Source organism: Centroberyx gerrardi, chromosome 16 (assembly GCF_048128805.1).
Source record: "Centroberyx gerrardi isolate f3 chromosome 16, fCenGer3.hap1.cur.20231027, whole genome shotgun sequence".
Lineage (NCBI taxonomy): Eukaryota > Metazoa > Chordata > Actinopteri > Beryciformes > Berycidae > Centroberyx > Centroberyx gerrardi.
The window spans coordinates 7,036,767-7,056,559 of NC_136012.1; the positions used below are offsets into that span (position 1 = coordinate 7,036,767).

The 19,793-nt window shown below is 42.4% G+C and overlaps 1 protein-coding gene across 1 annotated transcript; it reads right to left on the bottom strand.

Annotated features, from left to right (window-relative positions):
- Positions 1–1,370: 1,370 nt before the first annotated feature.
- Positions 1,371–17,516, bottom strand: LOC139933130 (LON peptidase N-terminal domain and RING finger protein 3-like). The gene is made up of 11 exons (XM_071927167.2): positions 16,737–17,516; positions 13,633–13,751; positions 12,288–12,485; positions 11,923–12,154; positions 11,219–11,294; positions 10,397–10,511; positions 9,611–9,732; positions 8,361–8,519; positions 7,929–8,091; positions 7,488–7,637; positions 1,371–7,336 (listed from the first exon to the last, which is right to left on the bottom strand). The coding sequence occupies exons 1-11, from the start codon at positions 17,428–17,430 to the stop codon at positions 7,178–7,180; spliced, it is 2,187 nt and encodes a 728-aa protein (XP_071783268.1). The 5' UTR covers positions 17,431–17,516; the 3' UTR covers positions 1,371–7,177.
- Positions 17,517–19,793: the final 2,277 nt, after the last annotated feature.

Consider the following 19,793-nt stretch of genomic DNA (forward strand, 5'->3'; position numbering starts at 1 on the left):
CCAATGTATTTTTTTTTTTTCTTCCAGTGTGCAGTTCAGACTCATCAAAGGAGCGTATGTGTGGAGGCAAGCTGTCACTTTCCCCTCATTTTTGCCCCTAAAATCTGAAAACCACGGAGATCAACCCTGCTCTCTCTCACAAACACGTTTTATCCCTCCTTCTACCTCTCTCTCTGTATCGTACTCTTTCCATCCGTCAGTCTCCTTCCTTCTCTCCCTCTCTCTCGGAAGTCTCTGTTTTTCATTCTCTCTTACTTTTCTTGGCCGCTCACACTCTTGTTTATCCTCGCCTCATTTCTCTCTTTCCTCCCCCCCCCTCTGCATCCCGCCCTTCTTTTCTCCTCAAACCTTCTTCTTCCTCCTCTACTTGAATCCACGTCCATCAGTAGGTTTTCAGACCTTTTCCCCCAGAGACTCGCTAATTCAGAGGAATGTTTTCCCTGACCCAAATTGATTTTGCGGGCTGTAGTGCAGACTTAGTAGAAATTGCTGTGTTTTAAGACACTAACCTACTAACCTGCAGTGTTTTATTGCATTGACTTCTCACCTACTAACCTATGTATTATTCAAAAACCTGGGAAGGCTTTTTGGTAGCATGGTACTGCCAGTATAGCTTCATTTGCATCCATAATTTCCCAGTTAGAATCCAGTTGTGTTGACCCATTTTCATCTTGCCGCAGCCCAACTTTGGGGTCACTCCCAGCCAAGTCTGTGAAAAACACGCTGATGACTTCACCACGGCAACACAAGTGAAACTTGGCCTGAGTTGGCCAGAGAGTAACAGATTAAATGTAATGAGATTAGAGTAAACTAGTTACCAAAATAAAACGTTGGCTGTGAGCGGTTGTTGAAAATAAAAGTGGGAAAACCAGAGGAATCCTATGAGAGAAAAGGAGATTAGTTGTGGGGGAAAGTGTTTTCAAAGATAGAATGTGTCGCTTGCTTTTCAGGAACTGAGACAAACAGCCTTGGTTTTGGCTGGACCACCATGCATTTTTTGAGATTATCCTATGAGTTTTGCATGAGTTTCATAAGGCCAAGAGGGCTGTAGAATTTTCTCGACCCATAGAGAAGCATGCGATCCTTCACTTGAAGTAAAAGCATGAAAATCACCAAAATTGGTGTTGCAAGAGCACACAAAACAGCAACAGGTCACTTTACAGACGGTGACGTCATAGTTGTAGATGATATTGCTGTTGGTAATGCAGATCAGGTTTTGCCAGTAATCAGATTGCATTGCTGAGTTTGATTAATCTTGTGAATTACTGGAAACCAATTGAAGGCAGTAATCAGCGATCTGAACGGATTACACACTCACAGTAACCCAGCCGACCATGAACAACACAAACAAAAGAGACTTGAGGCTCAGGTCCAGTCCGGCGTGCTCCGGCTCCCGTACGGGACGGAGAGCACAACACCTTTTGATTTATTCACAAGTTGTCGTTTCACGGACTGTACATTTGCAAACTTTACTAAATTTTTTCCTATCAAAAACAGACATGTACAGAGAACGTCAGAGAGTTGTCGAGACATACATTCATGTTGTGTAAAATGCACACAGACAGTTTTAGAGGCCATGGTTTTTCCTACGAGAGTCTAACAGCCCGCCGCGAGCAGCAGCCTCGGGCGATGTAGCGACTGAAGTCATTTCAAATATTTGGAAATACGAGGAGCGCTTGGCGTGCAGCTGATTTTCCCATGTGAGGATCGGTAGTGGCCAAATGGTTAGGAAAACAAGCTTGTAACTTCAGACTAGTGTTGACGTGTCCTTGAGCAAGGCACTGAACCGCCAGCTGTTCCAGATGTGAATGTGTGTGTGTGTGGGTGTTGTAAACCCTCCAGATTTAAAGAAGGTTTAAAGAAGTCTTAAGCTTTGTTTCCACTTGAGCTGTTCAATTGGCTGGGAATGTAAATTAAGCACTCCTTCAAATAGTTCAAATATTTGGAAGCCTCTTTCAAATATATCACTGGTGTCACACAGAAACCTTTAGAATCTATGGCAATTTTGTCAAACTTTAGTTCACAAGTGACATGATTTCTCTTAGTGTTTCAGATCCAAAACAAACCACTGATTGTAAAATGTAAAAAACTCTTTGGGCACCAATGAGGAAATAAACCAGGTTTTTCCTCATTGTTTTGGAGGCGCGAGGTTTTTGCGGGACACTGGCGATATCTTCGCCCAGACTTCGAAAACGGGACTCTGCCTTCCAACGCAGACGAAAACGACGACGACAAGAAAACGACGAAACCATGAAGCGTTTTTTTTTTTCCTTTTTCTCTCTCTGTCTTTCTGGAAGCGCTCTGGGAGGAAGCCCGAGGTAGATACACTTCTTCAGCTCAAAAGGTCAAAGGTTGAATTGAATTCTGGAAGGACGAGATGTCAATACAGGCAATATCCGACACCCTACTGTTTTTTTTTTTTGCATAGCTGAATGACCAAAGGGGCCGACAATAGCCAATTTCTGCTACGGCAACACTGAAAACGTTGAGGAAGTGTGTGTTTCGGCTCTCTATCACAAATTCGTAGCGCTACAAAAACGTCAACCGATGATCCCGTCGAGCTGCAAAAGCAACTTAGACCCATCCTGACCTTTTTTTTGACCCAAGACAAATGTCATCGCAGTAATTACTCATAGCCCGACTGGATCATAGCTTATAACCTGGGTTGTGTTTCCTAATTAGCACCTTCACTTCTGAGATCATCTTTGTGCCGCTGACAGCTCATTTATGAAAAGACCGCTCCCATAGATTTCAAAGCACAAAATTTAAAGCAGTTAATAGCAATTGGAGTCTCTGTAATGACTATGATTGCTGTGATTATGCAACCAACCAGAAACGGCGCTTTGTTAGCCAGTGGGGAAAAATTTCAATCCCACAATGCCTTTAGGAACCTGGACTCTGATGAAGGTATTTGATCTGAGATGAACACGTCGAAATAGAATTAGCGCTTATTAAAAATGTGAGACCAATCATTTTTACAGGCTGGTTCCAAGTGGTTCCATGCATTCAGTCAGTCTATAGCATATCAGCATATCATATAAGTTCAAATAGCTTCTAGCAGTTATCATTTGTTTGATATTTTTCTATAACCACTTGGGACCGGCCTATGCTGGAAATAAATGGGCAAAGCACTTTTGTAAGGGCGGGATCTAATCAATGGGACAAATATGATCATTATCCTAAGATGTTATTTAGGAAACCCCAGGTTGTGACACGCTGCCTCGCTCTAGTTGCTGCTGCATTTCAAAACAGTAAAAAAACATCAAAGTACAGGTGAAAATGGAAGAAATCCAACTTAAGGCACTAAGAACTGCTGCCGCGGATGAACAGTAATTCACAGATATTAGACTGTCTATTTTAACCGTAAAACAGTTTTTATGGAGGCGCACAACTCTCCCAAAGCAAGAAAGGCTCCTCTCTACAATGGTGTCAACAGATAAAAAGCTGAAGCTGCTCCGCTGTCAAAGACAAACTCGTTCATCAGGGGAGTCGTTACTATTTTTGTTTGTGACTTTTGGAAAATCTGTTCACAAATCTTAATAAATCACAGGAATAGCATATGTGAATTCTGCTTTAGGTGGATTTTCCCTTTACCTCTATCTCATCACATCTATTAGGGAATATATTTGGCTCTGATTCTCAAATTTATGTCATTTGCTTTTACATTGGAGATGTGATGAAGTTTTACTCTTGGCATTTCCCTTAATAATATTCACTGCTTCTTGCCAATTACCAGTTATAATATTAGCAAACATTATTGGTATATTATTTCATAGAACAGGTTTGTAAATGCCAATAGCAGTGACACCAAGTCCACTTTGCCATCATAATTCTTCATAATAAAGTTGCCCTTGAATGCTGACCGTACCAAGCAAAACCAGCAGTTATGAGTCAAAATATCTGATTTTTGCAAACCAATTTTACAGCTTTTGTATTCAAAAGGATGCAAAGATGAATCAAAAACACCTTAAGCACTGTAAATATTTGAAACCAATTATTGTTGTTTTTCGTGGTTTGGTGCCGACGCCAAATCCAAAACTGCAAAACTGACTCCAGATCAGCTTTCAAGGGCAACTTGCCCCTACACTCGTCTTCAAAGCCCAGTACAATTTAACACTTGGGCCACGGAACAATAATTTTGTGATTCCTACTACATTAATGTGATTCTAGTACAGCGAATTGATTCTGTGATATATTGCAACCATTTGACTGTGGTGAAAAGCTGAAAAGTTTTGACACCATGCTGTGGGGAAAGTATCACCATATTGTTCTATACTGTGATATTACACTTCATTTCTCCACCACCCTCCTGTACAGGATCGCATGGCTTTGGCCCTTTAAATACAAAATAATTCATGTTGTTGATTTGACATAACACTTTTTTTAACAACCATTCCCTGTAATATTGCATATAAAATAAGGAGATCACCATGAGATAAATATAACAGAAGAAAAATATAAAATACAAAGAACCTGATGGACATAGACATGTGTAAAATCCAACAAATATAAAATAAAAGACGACTTTTTGAAGGCAAAGCTCAACAGTCTCTGCACTGACCATGGAGATTAGCCTTTGCCACGTAAAACAGGTGTGTCACTGATATCAGCAAGGCCTCAACAGTTTTTCAATTTTCAAAATAACATTTTTGTTTGCATTATATATTCTAGGTGTTCTCCTCATGTGTTAAATACTAACTTTTGACAAGTTTTCACATTTTTTTAACGTATTTACACTTTTTTTTCTTTTTGAGGAAATCGTGTTTCGCCATAAAAAGGGAGGAAATTACCCCTAATAGTTAATGCAAACACATTAGGTTTTTTTTTTTGTTTTTTTACTGTAGATAGAAGGCATTGGCCTTTACTAGTAGCAGACATCAATCGAACTCAAAAGACTGAAAATCTTAAGCAAAAACGTTGGCCAGTTCAACACACCAGAGAAAACAACTCTTTTCTATGGGACTCCAAATAGTATTTTGACTCAGTTCAGACAGTCCGGTCTGAATAAACGTACACATACCTCTCTACCCCATTCCTTTTCCCTTACTCACTCGACGTGGAAGTGCAAAAAAGATTACAATAAATACTGAAATAAATACCCGGCCATAGGCATGGGAGATAACGTTAGCAAAAAAATATAAAACTAAGTAAAACACGGTTGAATTAATTCCACTGTTTGCTGCGTCGCTGACAGGCTCTTTGTGCCCATAAGCGATAGAAACATCTCAACTACAGGGAGGCTGTTGACAGCGGGGGAAATCCAAATATGTTTGAGTCAACATGGCGAGGATTATGACAGGCCACCGAAAACACAACATACATTTGGGTCACCGGTGATCTAAAAATAAGGGGTCTGGGTGGGAATCTACCAGTATCTGCTCCACATCTGGGCTTGGAAATGTCCGGAGCAAGCTAGAGAGTTTGTCCAGGCGGTTTTCAGCGGCAGGCATGTTGCTCTATAGCTGTTGCTAAGTAAACGCTGATTGTCTGCCAGCTGATCTTTAAAATGCTGGGTGGTGTGATGGAGGGTATCATTACCTATTTATAGCCAACACTTGTCGTTACACATTACTTTCACTGGGAAACTGGGACAAAATGCCGGTAAAAAGAAGGGTTAAGTTATTCCCGCCCTGACTCGCCTTTCAAATTAGTGACAAAAAAAACAAAAAACACATCCAGTTAGTCCACAGAAATTAAGTTTAGCTAAAACTGCAAAATATAGCAGCATCTTGGCAGACAACTGTAATCACAGCAGCAACTTGTAAAACCTAGCTTAACACCAACAGATGTTACAGCTACCAAAGAACTGTTTAGTATCATGAGAGATATATTTGAAATACTATGTAAAAGGAAATGAAAGACTCAGTGTGTATGGATCCTGCTTCTGTTTAACCCTTCTTCATACCGGCATGTTTAGCTGGGTCGGCTCCCTAAAGCCCAGGCAACAACGTAGACAAACTTTTTGTGTCAGTGGCTCTGATTCAGTGTGAATGGCGTCTATTGCTATTATTCTGGGGTAAAAAAAAAAAAAAAAGCCTTTGGAAATTGAGCAGCTCAACATCTCTTTCCGCGAAATGTAAACAACGTCACTGCATGCACACACGGTTATAAATAATGAAAAAAATTAAACAAAATCAAAAACAAATGAATAAAACACAAAAGATCAAGAGCCTTAAAGCGCGCCCGTGTAAAGATTCAGTCCATTGTTATTCAACTGTAGTGCTCGGATGAGAAGGAAGAACAAAATGGAAGGAAGGAAGGAAGGAAGGAAGACAGAATACTCAAAAATTGATAATTATTTTCTTGTTATGGTCAAGGTGGCAAAGTGGTAAATGCACACTGTTACCAACTCTGTGGTAAATGTGTGAATTTACCATTTTCTCAGATTCAACTGTAACTTAGTGTTAACCAACCGTATCTAATCATTATCGTTCACTCAACTATAGCGAGTGCATTTACACGCAAAGGCAAATCCATTGTTTGGTCTATTGCAGAATGTACATGTACACTGCCAGACCAGACAGACAGGCTGAAGACTGCAGTGTGTGTGTGTGTGTGTGTGTGTGTGATAGGGGAATCACACTGTGGGGTAAGATGAAACAGTCACAGCACATTGATGCGTCTGGAGAGGGCAAAAGGTGTTGGTTTCCATGCTAGTTGCCAGTTGCACTTGCTGCTGCTCAGGGATGATGGGGGCCGGTTACTACCTGCGGCAGTGAAGTGGAAATGCGGTTGCTTTGTTGCCTTGTCCTCCGGTTATTAATAGAGTGGGTTGTTATGCTTCTGAAGTGGGACATTTGCTATGTCTTTGCTCTAAAGCGGTGTTCAGACAGGCAGCTCAAATCAGCTTCAAACCAGATTTGCCTGCTGTCTGAACATAGCATAAGTTGCTATTTGAATGAGAAGGAAAGTCAGCAGGGTTTGTTGCTGTATGGTGCAAAGTGAATATTGTGCATTAGAGTTTAATTATCCAGATCCCTATTAGTTGCTGTTGCTGTTGAAGGTGCTGCTGATGGGTGGGTGGGGTCCAATGCTGCTTTGTGCAGGGGGGTCAGGCTACAACAGGGGGGGAAGTGCAACAGACATCAGTTCTTTGTGCGTCAAAAAGAAGGACAACAGGTCAACTGCTGCTCGGGGGGGAGGGTTTACTGCATTTTCCAGGTGGCTGAAGCGCTTGTCACCGGTGCCTGCTGTGGGCCATGAAGAGCAGCACCCTGCGGATGCCGCTGAGACGATCTTTCAGGGAGGTGAGGGCCAGGAAGGGCAGCTGGGCTCGGCCTTCTAACGGGAGAACGGCTAGTAGCCACCAACACCATGATGGACCGTTCGGACTCGCCTGGAGGGGGGCAGAGAGAGATGCATGTGTCATGTTTTGTGATCCGAGACAGAAAACAGAGCTATATCAATTCAGTTATAGATTAGACAGGTCTTTAAGAAGGGAGCAGAAAATAGAGAAAGTGTGTAAGTGTGTGTGTGTGTGTGTGTACCTGTGGTTCAGAGTCTTTTTCAGGCATGGGTCCAAAGTGTCCTAAAATGCGCTCCTTCTGCTCGGCTTTGAGGGAGTTGACCCAAACCAAGGCCTGGTCATACACCGTATCATGTAGAGACTGCAGCTCCCGCTCTGCCACGCCCTCCACCTGCACACATACACACACCGGACAACAGAGTGTTAACACATCTCCATCATTTCTAGCTCTTACTTCTCTTCATCCATCCCTTTGTGCCCTACAGTAACGTCCTCCAGGTATTCTCTATCAGCTGTGTTTCATCAGTCCATCACTTCATCCATTCCCTTCTTCCCACCATCCTCCCTCTCTCACTACCGTTACATCCTCCAGCTATTCTTTAGCACCTTTGTTGCCTCTCTGTCCTCCATCCATCCATCCATCACCCCTTTCTCTCTCCACTGCTCCACCCCCTCCATATACCTTAACGTCCTCCAGGTATTCGATGTCAGCGGTGTTGTATCCATCTCTCTGACTGTGCTGAATAACTTTAAACCTCCGTCTGCCGATGGTGTCGACAACGGATCGGCCGTCGGAGAAAAACTCCACGTTGCGGATCTCCAACAGGCACCCGTAGTCTGCAAACCTAGGGGCGGGGGAAGGGGGAGGGGGAAGGTGAAGGAGAGAGGAGGTGGTTAGAAAGATGAAAAAGTCATTTCTCAGTCATTCCCATTATAATAATAATAATCCTATGGTGTAGACAGAGAGGAGGTGGTGACAATACTTCCCTTCCCAGACACACACTGAAGCGTTTTTTACAAAGTCCCTGTGACTCACCTACTAAACACACAGGCATACCCAAACACACACACACACACACACACACACACACACACATCATCATCATGTACTAACCCATTGAGGTTGTCTCCGAGGCACATGCCAAAGCAGTTGGTTCCCGTCTCCATGCATCGGCGGATCATCAGTCTGTAGCACGGCTCAAAGATATGGAGAGGACACGGCACAGTGGGGAAGGCCATGGTGCACACAAAGATAGGCACATTCTTGTTAAGACTGAAAAGAAACAAGAATAGAAAAACAACGTATTTAATGAAGCGAACAGGAAGGCCATGATCCAAGGAAAGATAGATATATTGTTAAGATTGCATCGAAATATAATGAAATTGGTTAAAGTCACCCCTCTAAGTACAACTTCTAAACTATGCTACTTTACAGCAATGTAGGACAAATATGATAACAATTATGATTAGCAGTATTTTTCCTTGATGCATTTATTCCTTATAGCCTGTGGTCCCGTTTGATAATACCTATGCATGATGTGAACCATGGAAATAAGTTCTTCTCAATAAATTTTAGTTAATTTATAAATAAAAGTCATTAATCAGTATTTCTTATAATATGGCAATCCCCACATATATGAACTTCTTGTATTACTACATCTGTTGAAATCATAATGAACTTTCTGGCTCACATCACTGTTTCTTAACCTATGGATCAGAATATATGACCGAAATTTGGTTCCTGGAATAAAAAATTTAAATGAACCCCTGGTCTATATATTTGTAACCTCTGTGTCCTTCAGAAAAATGGATATCATGTGAAAAGGAATCAGTTTTGCCAGTTTTTGGGAGGGTACCTATTGGAGATGCAAGCTCGCTCCGGGAAACTGATACTGAGTGACTGACACGTCATGTGCTAAGAGGTCAGTGTGTCAGTGTGACAGACACGTGACCAGTCAGCTAGGTCAGTAGGTCAAACAACAGAACAGGACATTCCACATAGAATCTCTATGGCAGACACAGACACTCAACCACAAGCCTACACTCTCCTCTTAGACTGAGGTCGATGACATGTTACCCCTTGTTCATGAAGTGAGTCCGGTGTTGATACACAGATGGGAAAAAAAGAGAGGAAGCTAGGAAAAGAAAGGAGGGGAAAAGAAGAGAAGAGAAGAGAAGAGAAGAAAAGAGAAGGGAAAACAAGACAAGACAAAGTATAGAGGAGACAAGGCGATACAAGACAAGATATGAAGTATAGATAAGACAAGACAAGACAAGACCAAGTACAGAAAAGACAGAAGACAATAGAAAGAGTGAAGAAGAGAAGAGGGGGGGAGGGTAAGAAGAAAGGGGAAGCAAACTTACTTGGAGAGCTCAGCCATCTCCTCCTGATTGATTTTCTGTCTTTCCATTAGCTCAGAGGGAAGATACTGGGATATCAGGTTCTCCATCAATGCCGTCTTACAGTACTGCCTCTGTGCTAGGTACTGGAGACAGAGAGACAGACACAGACTGTTAGAAGTATGCTGATAGTGGCAGCCATGTTAGGTCCACAGTCCTGCATCTAAACAGTGTTGAATCTAAACTGAATTTAGATGCAACAACCTGACCCGAATAGAGATTTACCCCAGGGAGTTCTTCCTTACAAAGGGGACACCTTGAATTCGGGGTCTAGTATGTGATGTTTCTGTTTCTGGTGTTAGGTGAAAGTCTCACAACCCCAATAATTCTGGTCAAGTTTCACTAGAATTGAAGGATTACAGAGTCCTCCATGGGTGAAGAAAATTGTATGACCCTTAGGCTTACAAAACCCTTTCAAAACCCACTGTGTAGTTTCAACGCTACATGGTTGTTAATCTAAAAATAGGGCTGTTTTTATAAATTCCTCGAGGTTTTAACCCACCCAGCAGTGATATGGTAAGGTATACAGTACAGTATGACAATATAATTTTCAGTTGTGGTCACATTGTCGGGTATAGTCTATGGTATAGTGGTACAGTATAGCATTTTGTCATATATTTCAGGCATTTATCCTTTACAGGTGGGACATTTTCTGCTATGGTCTAGTGTCATTCTTTTGGCTGTTAGTAGTACTTTGGCTTGTGGTCCAGTGTATGGTATCACAGTATAGTATAGTAGAGTGTCACATACCTCAGACAGTTCTTCTTTACAGAGCGGACACTTTGGGTTGTGGTCTAGACATCGCTCCAGACACTGAAGACAGAAGGTGTGACCGCACGGCGTCGTCACCGGCTCGTAGAACAGCCTGGTGTGAGAGAGGCACACATGAGCGACATAAACACACAATATCATGCAAAACCAGCAGTAGTGTGAGACACGCACATATGAACACACACACCAACACAGACACATACATGCAAAACCAGTGGTACACCACTACTGGCAAGCATGCACATTTCTTTGTAATATGAGACTTCAGTCCTGGTTGTGTATTAGCAAATATCTGTTGGTGTCAATGTCAGCAACCTGTTTCTACATGAGCCATGACATGAAAACTCTGTTTATTCCCTTTTATAGTCTATATGACTGTTTAAAATTGTTTAACAGGTTATATGACTGTTAATTATTTTGTAACAGGTTATATGACTGTTAATTATTTTGTAACCGGTTATATGACTGAGAATGATTTTGTAACAGGTTATATGACTGTTTATTAGTTTGATACAAGCTAGATGACTGTTTATTCCTTTGTTATAGGCTATATATGTATTACATACAAAAATTACCTCTCCTGCTATCTGTAACCTATTTTCATAGGAAGCAAACATGACCTCTGTGTATGTCCTACTTAGCCGAAAAATACAATTCTGCCTATTTTGGGCTTTAGTTAGGCTCAGGAGGCTGAGGCGTTTCTCCTTTGCCTCGCTTTGGTTTTGGACACACATTTTGTGGGCCAGCATCAGGTTGGGCTCACATTTTCAGGTCTGAATTAAGCTGTGAAGTAAATCTCACCTCATACAGAGAGAACATTCCAGATCTGTGGGGTCGATGAAGTCACCAACCTCGCAACCAATCACCTCTGTTGGCTCTAAAGGAAGAGAGACGATTGGACAGAAGATTAGTCAGGAAAGCTGCTGATAGAGTGTGTTTTTTGTGTGTGTGTATATACCTGCTACAGTTTGAGGGTATACTATTACAACATGGGAGTCCTGTGTGTTGTTTTTTTCAATCATGAGCAGACACAAGCATTTTTCTTTGAGATAGAATCTCAGATAAACTTGCTGACCTCATCCCAGATCTTGGGTGTGTTTGCATGCTGATGGTACTGATATTTGTCTTGCCTTGGAGGTGTTCACACACACTGTTACAGGCGTATGAAATGTATGCTAAATCCAAAAGAACGGACAAATGACTAGCATATGACCGGTCACCAAGAGGAGAATTTGAGTCAGTCAGAGACACTTCCTTCCTCTATCAGACAATAGTACCATCAGACTTTGTAACAGTTTACAGCACTTGAGAAAATCATTTTCTTCAAATCATGTCCATACTTTATTGAGCAGGATCTGATGAAAAAGTCAAGTAAAAGTCCTGCTGTGGTGAAAATGTAACTTTAACAATGCCTCTTCATATCTTAACTGCAAATCTGTAGAATCTGTATGTGTGTCTGCATGCCTGCTTGAGTACATGCATACAAAAAGCCCCCAAAAGCTCACCAGACTTGGATTTCTTGCGATCCTTGCTCCCCTCCTCTCCTCCCTCCTCCTCCTCTCCGCTCCTTCGTTTCCGTTTGAGGAGGAGACTGCGGTCCAGCCTCCTGTCGTCCACCTCACCCTGACCTTTGACCTCACTGCCCTCTGACCTCTCACTGGGGCGTTGTGGGCAGTCATGCGCAGGGGGAGAGGAAGCAAGGTTGGACTCTGAGGACAGCTGGCCGGGGCCGAGGGGCTGAGGGACGAAGATGGAGGGAAGAAGGAGAGAGAGAAAGAGAGAGAAAGGAAAACGTGAGCTCCTTCAGAAACTTCTACACCCCTCAATGTCACACCTGTGCTCAGATACAAGGCGGGAGGGCGTCTCTTACCTGGGAAGCCTTAGGGGGAGCCGTGGCGCCGAGGGAGGGCATGCGCACAGGCGTGTGCGTGACAGAGTCCGTGTGTATGTGTGTGTCTGCGTGTGTGATGCTGCTTTTGATGTGCGCTCTGGAAGACAGTACATTGGAGTAGTCTAAGACTCGGTCAGGCACCTGGTCTGTGACCGGAGCCAGGAGGTCACTGAGGAGCTGGGAGGAGACAGGAGGAGACGGTTCGGTTATTCACAGTATTCTCATAATGTTGACAGCATTAAGATTGCCAATGCATGCATACTGTGTCAAGCATTTCCTTCAAAATAGTCTATATACCTGAAGGAAAAAAAACAGGTGAAAACAAGACACATCGCTAACTAGATTGTGAGATTGTGGCACTCATTGGAATGTCACTCCATCAGCCACATAGTGATCACAACCTCCTGTTTCATGTATAATGATTAACGGTGTAATGTGTCAGCCAAGCAATTAGTCAAAGACTTGGCTGTGCCTCTTACCTATTTCATCACCTTCATACCCATAATCACAGTAAAGAATGCTCTCTTGGGTATTACTGCTTTAATAATGTACATTACAATTGGCCTTTTTTTCATGTGACTGCCTATACAGAAATGTATACAGATGTTTGGAAACAATGCTATGTGTTACAAACCCAGCTATATTTCACCTTTTTATTTGCTGAATAGTCTAGCCACGTATTTAGGCTGACATACAGTAAATCCTAATGATGTAAATTCATAGTACACAACATATCAAACTGATATATGGAGAGACTGTAGGGTCTTCTGAGGGGGAAAAAGTACAAATGCATGCCATTCGAAAAACATTATTGATTTTCATTTATGTCATTGGTTGTTCGCCCTATGATGATCACTGCCTTACCATAACTTATAATAAGCTGCTGTGGAAACTGCATTAGGTGCTAATGCTGGATAGATTCGAGGACTTTACCAAGTGCAAGCCGTCATAAATGTTTACCTTGTGAGCCTCAGTCCTGGCCAGTCTACAGTCGGGCTCTATGGAGAGACAGACCAGGTATTCTCTCAGAGCTTCCTCTGTTCTGCCCAATGACACCAGGGCCTGGGCCTTACGAACATGACCCTGTCAACAGCGGGGAGATATATTACCTCATATTAATGTGCCATCCAGCCGTGAGCTTCTAGGCTATTTGTTCAAATTTATCATGGTAGAGGGCAGATAAATCCACCGTTTGTCTGCCAGCTTGCCTGCCTGCCTGTCAGTCATCTTCCTGCCTATCTGTCTATCAATCAATCAATCAATCAACCAATCAATCAATCAATCAATCAATCAATCAATCAATCAATCAATCAATGTGCCATACCTTAGACCAGTGAGGCATGAGTCTGCAGGCCGTCTCAGCGTCTCTCAGAGCCTTTTGATAATGTTTCAGACTGGAGTGGATCTGGGAACGGTTACTGAACAGTATGTGGTCCATGGGGGCTGCGGAGGACAGGAGAAACACTTAGTTATTAGATAGATAGACAGATAGATAGATAGATTGATAGATAGATAGATAGATTTGTGAAGGAATCTGTGATTTTGTATGTAGGAATCACTGGATATTCGAGACTAAGCCTGTCACATGTTATCCTCACGCTGCTTACTGCTGGGTTAGAATAGAATAGAATAGAATAGAATAGAATAGAATAGAATAGAATAGAATAACTAACATATTACCACTCTCAGGTAAAACTCTTGTAACTCCTTTTATGTACTGAGTAAGTTCATGACCCATAGGCTAAGCCAACCGTTTCTAAACCCATTGTAGAATTTTAAAAAAAATCTGCATGGCCTCTAATCTAAAAATAAGGCTGCTTTTCTTATGTCCTGACAAACTGACTTTATTGGAGATAAGAGGTTTTCATCTGAAAGCAGCAATATTGAAAAATCTGTCATTTCCATGTTACAAAACATCTTATGAAAAAAAAAGCTGCCTTACAAAACCATGCAGCACTATCAAGGTCACCCACATTTGAGGTTTCATAACTATGAAAACTTATGCAAATGTCGCAGTTAGCCCTATGGGAATCAGAGGGAAACACACTTTCCTGGCTTCTGCGCAGGCACAGCCAGGTAGTAAAGTTGTAGTAAACTCGTAGTAACTGAAAAGCCCCATGCAAAGACAAAATAAGAATATTTTGCATGAATATAGGTGGTTAGAAAAAATACTAAGGTGTGCTTAAGTTATGTTAGTTGAACATGCACATACGTATATGGCACAATATTCATAAAAAAAACAAATACAAATACTATCATTTATCCACAGTAGGCTGGCTGTACAAACTTATTTTCAGCCAAGCAGCCTAGTTATACACACACACACACGTACACACACACGCACACACACACACACACACACACACACACACACACACCTGTGCACACTCACACACCTAGAAGTTGCCCAGTACAAACAGTCTATTGTTGGCAACTGAGCAACAGCTTCACTGGAACAAGTGCTTTGCTTAAAGGCATCTGAACGGAGAGATCAAGAGACTATTTTTCATTCCCTCTCCCTGCCCAGATCTCTAGTGCTTGGGTGGCATTTGAACTGCTGACCTTCTGGTCATAAAACACAATTACATATATGCCCATAAAGAGGCTGGAGCAGTCTGTATTATGGCATAAACCTTTGACTACTGATATTTAATCATAATGTTATGAAAATCTTTAGCCATTTGACATCTGCAAGTATTTAGAATGGGGAGAGTGTGGGAAAGCAAATTGTTTTCACCATTATTTTCCCTAAAATATATTGATATATTGGGTAATGTATTTAATGTTTTTTGCAATTAATAGGGATGCTACCCCCCTTCACTTTGCCAAGATCCAGCCCACTGAATTGGTCATTTTTTTTGTTCAAATCCTCTTGTTAACCATATGTTCCACTTTGAATTTTACACCATTAGTTAACCAAATACAAGTGAAAATGAAAACAAGCAATTCATGGTGCAGCCACTCACCCCACCACCCCTCCCATTCCCACCCGCTGGTATTGATCATGACCAAAGATCAACACCCGCTGTATGCCAACACTTTAAGTCATAGCGGTTTGTTTTTCCACTTTTCTACCAAGGACCACAACGAAATTATGTCATTCTTTGTTAATCTTTATTTGACCAGAGAAGGTTTGCTGAGCATGCAGAATCTTTTTGAGCAACGCCCTGCGATGGACTCAGATCTGGGAGCTGCCCAGTACAATCCCAGTCTTTCACTGCTAGCTACTGGGAGCTGCCCAGTACAACCACAGTCTGCAGCTGGCCTCTGAGCAGCTCCACTGGAACAGAAAATGCTTTGCTCAATGGCACCCTACATAGTTGTCGTTATACTTGATACTTCCTTAAGCAATTGTTAAGCAAAGTGGTGTTTCTATCGTTTATCATGTTAACTGTCAACCAAACTCAACTAATCAGCCAGTGAAACTACAGTGTACCACTCAGAGGACACTAACTTGTGTTTTTGACTGTCATCTAAACAAGTAACTTACTAAATATACAGCCAGCCTGTAGAAGTAATCCTAAAACTGATCCGCAACAGTACAACAAAGTAAAGTGCAATAGCGTTTACCCACTTTTGCAGGCTGACATAAATTCACAGTATCGCTTATAAACAGTCTGAAATGTATGTAGGTTATATGATGTTAGAGTCATTTAAGGAAACATGCACAAATGAATGCTGTTCTGAAAATACAATTGAAGTTTGTTTTATATTGGTGGTTATTTCCCTTATTGCTGATCACTGACTGGAGGTCATAGTTTACCAACTTTATAATTTACCATTATGCCACTGCCTATATAAGAGCAAAACTAGGCTACCGCTGTGAGCACCAGTGTGCCTAGTGGTGACCTGCAATAATACCCTTGACCCACATTCGCCTGATTCATTGTTGACGTTACACAATGAGGGAGCAGCGAGGCGGGATACGTGCTTACGCAATGTTTGGTCCCGTAGCCCATCCTACATAACTCTGTTACCCAACACATGGTGGCATGCCTCTCAGACGCCAGGGTACCGATGCTACTGCGAAATATGGGACTGTCACAAAAGTGTCACACGCTGACACAATTTTGTGACGGTTTCATGGCAAGTTTCCTGGCATGTTGGTTATAATATATCAAATACGTCATTGCGCTCAAGAATAACACCAGAATCGAATTCTGTAAAGTTATAATGTAGCAAACAGATGATAGTAGTCCTAATGTCGCAAGCGCAACACCTACAACAGAATAGAATAGAATAGAATAGCCAGCCATAAACTGTTGGAATAGTTTAAGACGGTAGGCTACACAGGCTAGCTAGGTCAAAACAAAACTGTTGTCTTGTCTTAAATGCTAGCCCAGCAACTATAGACAAAAGTAGAAACATATTCTTCAGTGTCAAGTGTAGTGTGATATAAGACCATAAGTGATAAGTTCAGCCTCCTACCTATCAGTATTGCTTGGTTATATTTCTCCAGAGCCGCTTCCATCTTCTTCTCGGCGTACAGTCCGTTCCCCTCCCGCCTCAGCAGCACGGCCTGGGACTGGGTCGGGAAACACTTGGCCAGCAGGTTGCTGAGGACCACGTTCACCCTGTAACTCTGGACGTCGGCTAGTTTTGAGCTGTTTGTGCACTCTTTACAGCTGATGGGCCTCTCCCTCTCCTTTTTCTCCCTCTCCAGGCACTTTTTGCAGAAGCAGTGTCCGCACGGCAGAGTCACGGGCTCGGACAGAAAGCCCAGACACATCCGGCAGGAGAAGGCATCGTACCCACAACCTGAACCAACACCCGGGCGTCCAGACTGTATCGCCCCAGTCTCCTCTCGTCTCCTCCGGGTGCCGTTTTGACTGTCACCCCCGTCCTGCCTCTTAATACTGCTCGCCAGGTACTCTAAAAGGTTGTCCAGATGTACGGGTCGCAGTCTCTCTATCTCCGAGGCTTGCCGATAGACACCGAAAGCTTCGGTGAATTTGCCCCCGAAGGCGAGCGCGTCCGCCCGCTTCACCATCAGCTCCAGCCGGCTACTGGGGTCTCCGAGACCCGCTAGCTGGCACTCGTAGATATCCGCGGCTAGGTCGAAGTTTTTGGACTGGAAAGCCTCCGCTGCAAGCTGCAGCATGCTCTCACTCTCTGTCCCCATACCCAATAGGTTGTCTGTAGTCAATTTCCTCTTCTATGAGGCGTGTGGTCAATAAACCCATTGCCAGTCATGTTTGGGTCTGCTGGTAAGAGATGACTGTGCTGCAGGTCCATGGTCTTGCCCAGGAAGCAATGATATTATTCTCAATGGAGAACCAGAGGAGAAAAAAAAAACGGTTATGTAAAAGTTGGGTCACGTGACGCCGGCCAGCTGTTCTCATTGGGCGAGTTTAGTAACACTGTTACAAAACAGTCTTGCCATGTAACAGTTTCAGTGTCGGGGCAGAGGGGGGGGCAGAAGCCCGTCTGACCTGCAAGTAGGGCTCGAGCTGACCAGGACAGCTGACAACTTATGAAGGGTGCTGAGATTGTCATTTGCACGGATCAGTGGTGCCCAAGGTGGGGGTGCGGGGACCATCAGGGGTCATGGGGAGGAAGGGGGGGGGGGGGGGGGGTCACTAATATTACCTTCCTAGAAGTTAGTATCATGATTATTACCTTCCTAGAAGTTAGCCCAGTGAAGGAATGTATAAGGGTGGATGATTTGTTCAGAGGTCTCACTCTCTGTACTGTTGTTATCACACCACCCACATTAGAGACAGTCTGTACAGTGCAGGATAATGCTGTAACAAGTCATACCTAACAACAGACATCTTCTCAAATCAGGTTTCTTGGAATGTGATTTTATCTGTGCTTGCATACATATCCATTTTAGGATCCTAGATATAAAATAGTTTGGGAATACCTGACAGAATAATATAGGTCAGTGGTGTTCAAGCTTTGTCTGGAGAGCTACATTCTCTGCAATCCCCAAAACTGATGCAGATTGTTGTGGCTAACTAAAACCTATAAGCCCAGAGTATGTTCAGGCTATATTAGTTTAGATTAGATGCAATGGAAATGACTCCAGTGGGGAAATTAGGTAATTGCACAGCAAACTTTGCAGTGTTAATACGTGTTCATTTTCAGTGACAATTATTATGAGATGACAAGAGTTGATTGGAGAGTTGTTTGTTCACTCACAGAGCTGATACGGCTCTGTGGCAGCTGTTCAAAACTATCTAAAGTGTTCAATTGACTCTAATGGGTGTGGAGTTACATAAACGCTGGCCTAGTGTTGATTTTTACAATTTCACAGTTGAATTAACACTGTCAATTTTTCTGTATGGGCATGACATTACTAGTTTTATGGAACAAGTTGAATTTTCATGCAACTACTAAAGGATACACGGAAAACGGTTTGAACAAATGTAAACAGGCAGTCCCACTTAAGGTCAGAGAAGAGTTTCCCAGTGTGCAACGCTCCTGGAGCAATGTGGGATTCACCGCCTTGCTCAAGGGCACTTTGGCAGCACTGGTGGGAACTGCAGATGTAATACCAGACCAACCTGCTGCCTCCGCCCACTAAATAGTTAAAGAAGGAGGGGGGTGGTGGGCAGGTAAACTTGTTTTGCTGTCACATGCTCGTCAAAATGTACAGCTGAAGACGGTGCGTTTGATCATTCGCTCTCTTTCCCTCCACCTCAAATCACCTCAAATCTCAGACAAGGTGACATGAGGTGACACAGCCTGGCCTGCTTAGTAAACTGTGACACTGCCAGTTAACACAGGCTGCTTGATAACTTTAACCAATGGTGCCTCACTGGATCTTTGAAGTGCAGCCAGTCATTGTTGCATAAAAGTGTTTGCATAATGATTTGAGTTAAACCTAAACATTAAGCAAACATAGAAAATCATGTTTATGTCTTAAAGGATTCATCGAGTTATGTCAAAAAGTTAACTGTATTACAACATAAAACCTAGACCAGCACCAACAATAATTATGTTAATACTCCTGCTAATAATAATAATCATCATCATCATCAGTAATCTTGTGGTATTCATTTTATATCACCTGATTGGAAAGTCTTATTAGTCTTAGTCACATTATTATCAGTGGCATTCCAATAATTATTAGATGTAGTAACCTAGTCCTAATACTAATACTTACTAGTTATAATATATTTGTATTAAGAGCTTTGGAAGGTTGAAGTGAGGACTTCTAGGTGATGTGAGGACATTTTGGGCGGTGCTCACTTTAAAAAGAACATTATTTATGTTCAGAGTTAAAGTTAGAATTGGAGTTAGGTTTATACTGAGTGAAGGTTAGAAGTGTCCATGGATAGTCCTCACAAGTCTTCTGATACTATGCTATACATGGTATTATTAGCATTACATGTAACCTATTAATAGTATTGCCTCCATTCCCAACATAACCTGTTAATAAGCAGTGTTTGCTAAAGGACTTCCCTCTGTGTGTGTGTGTGTGTGTGTGTGTGTGTGTGTGTGTGCGGATTATAGGCTAGTCTGCCTATTAGTGTCCGT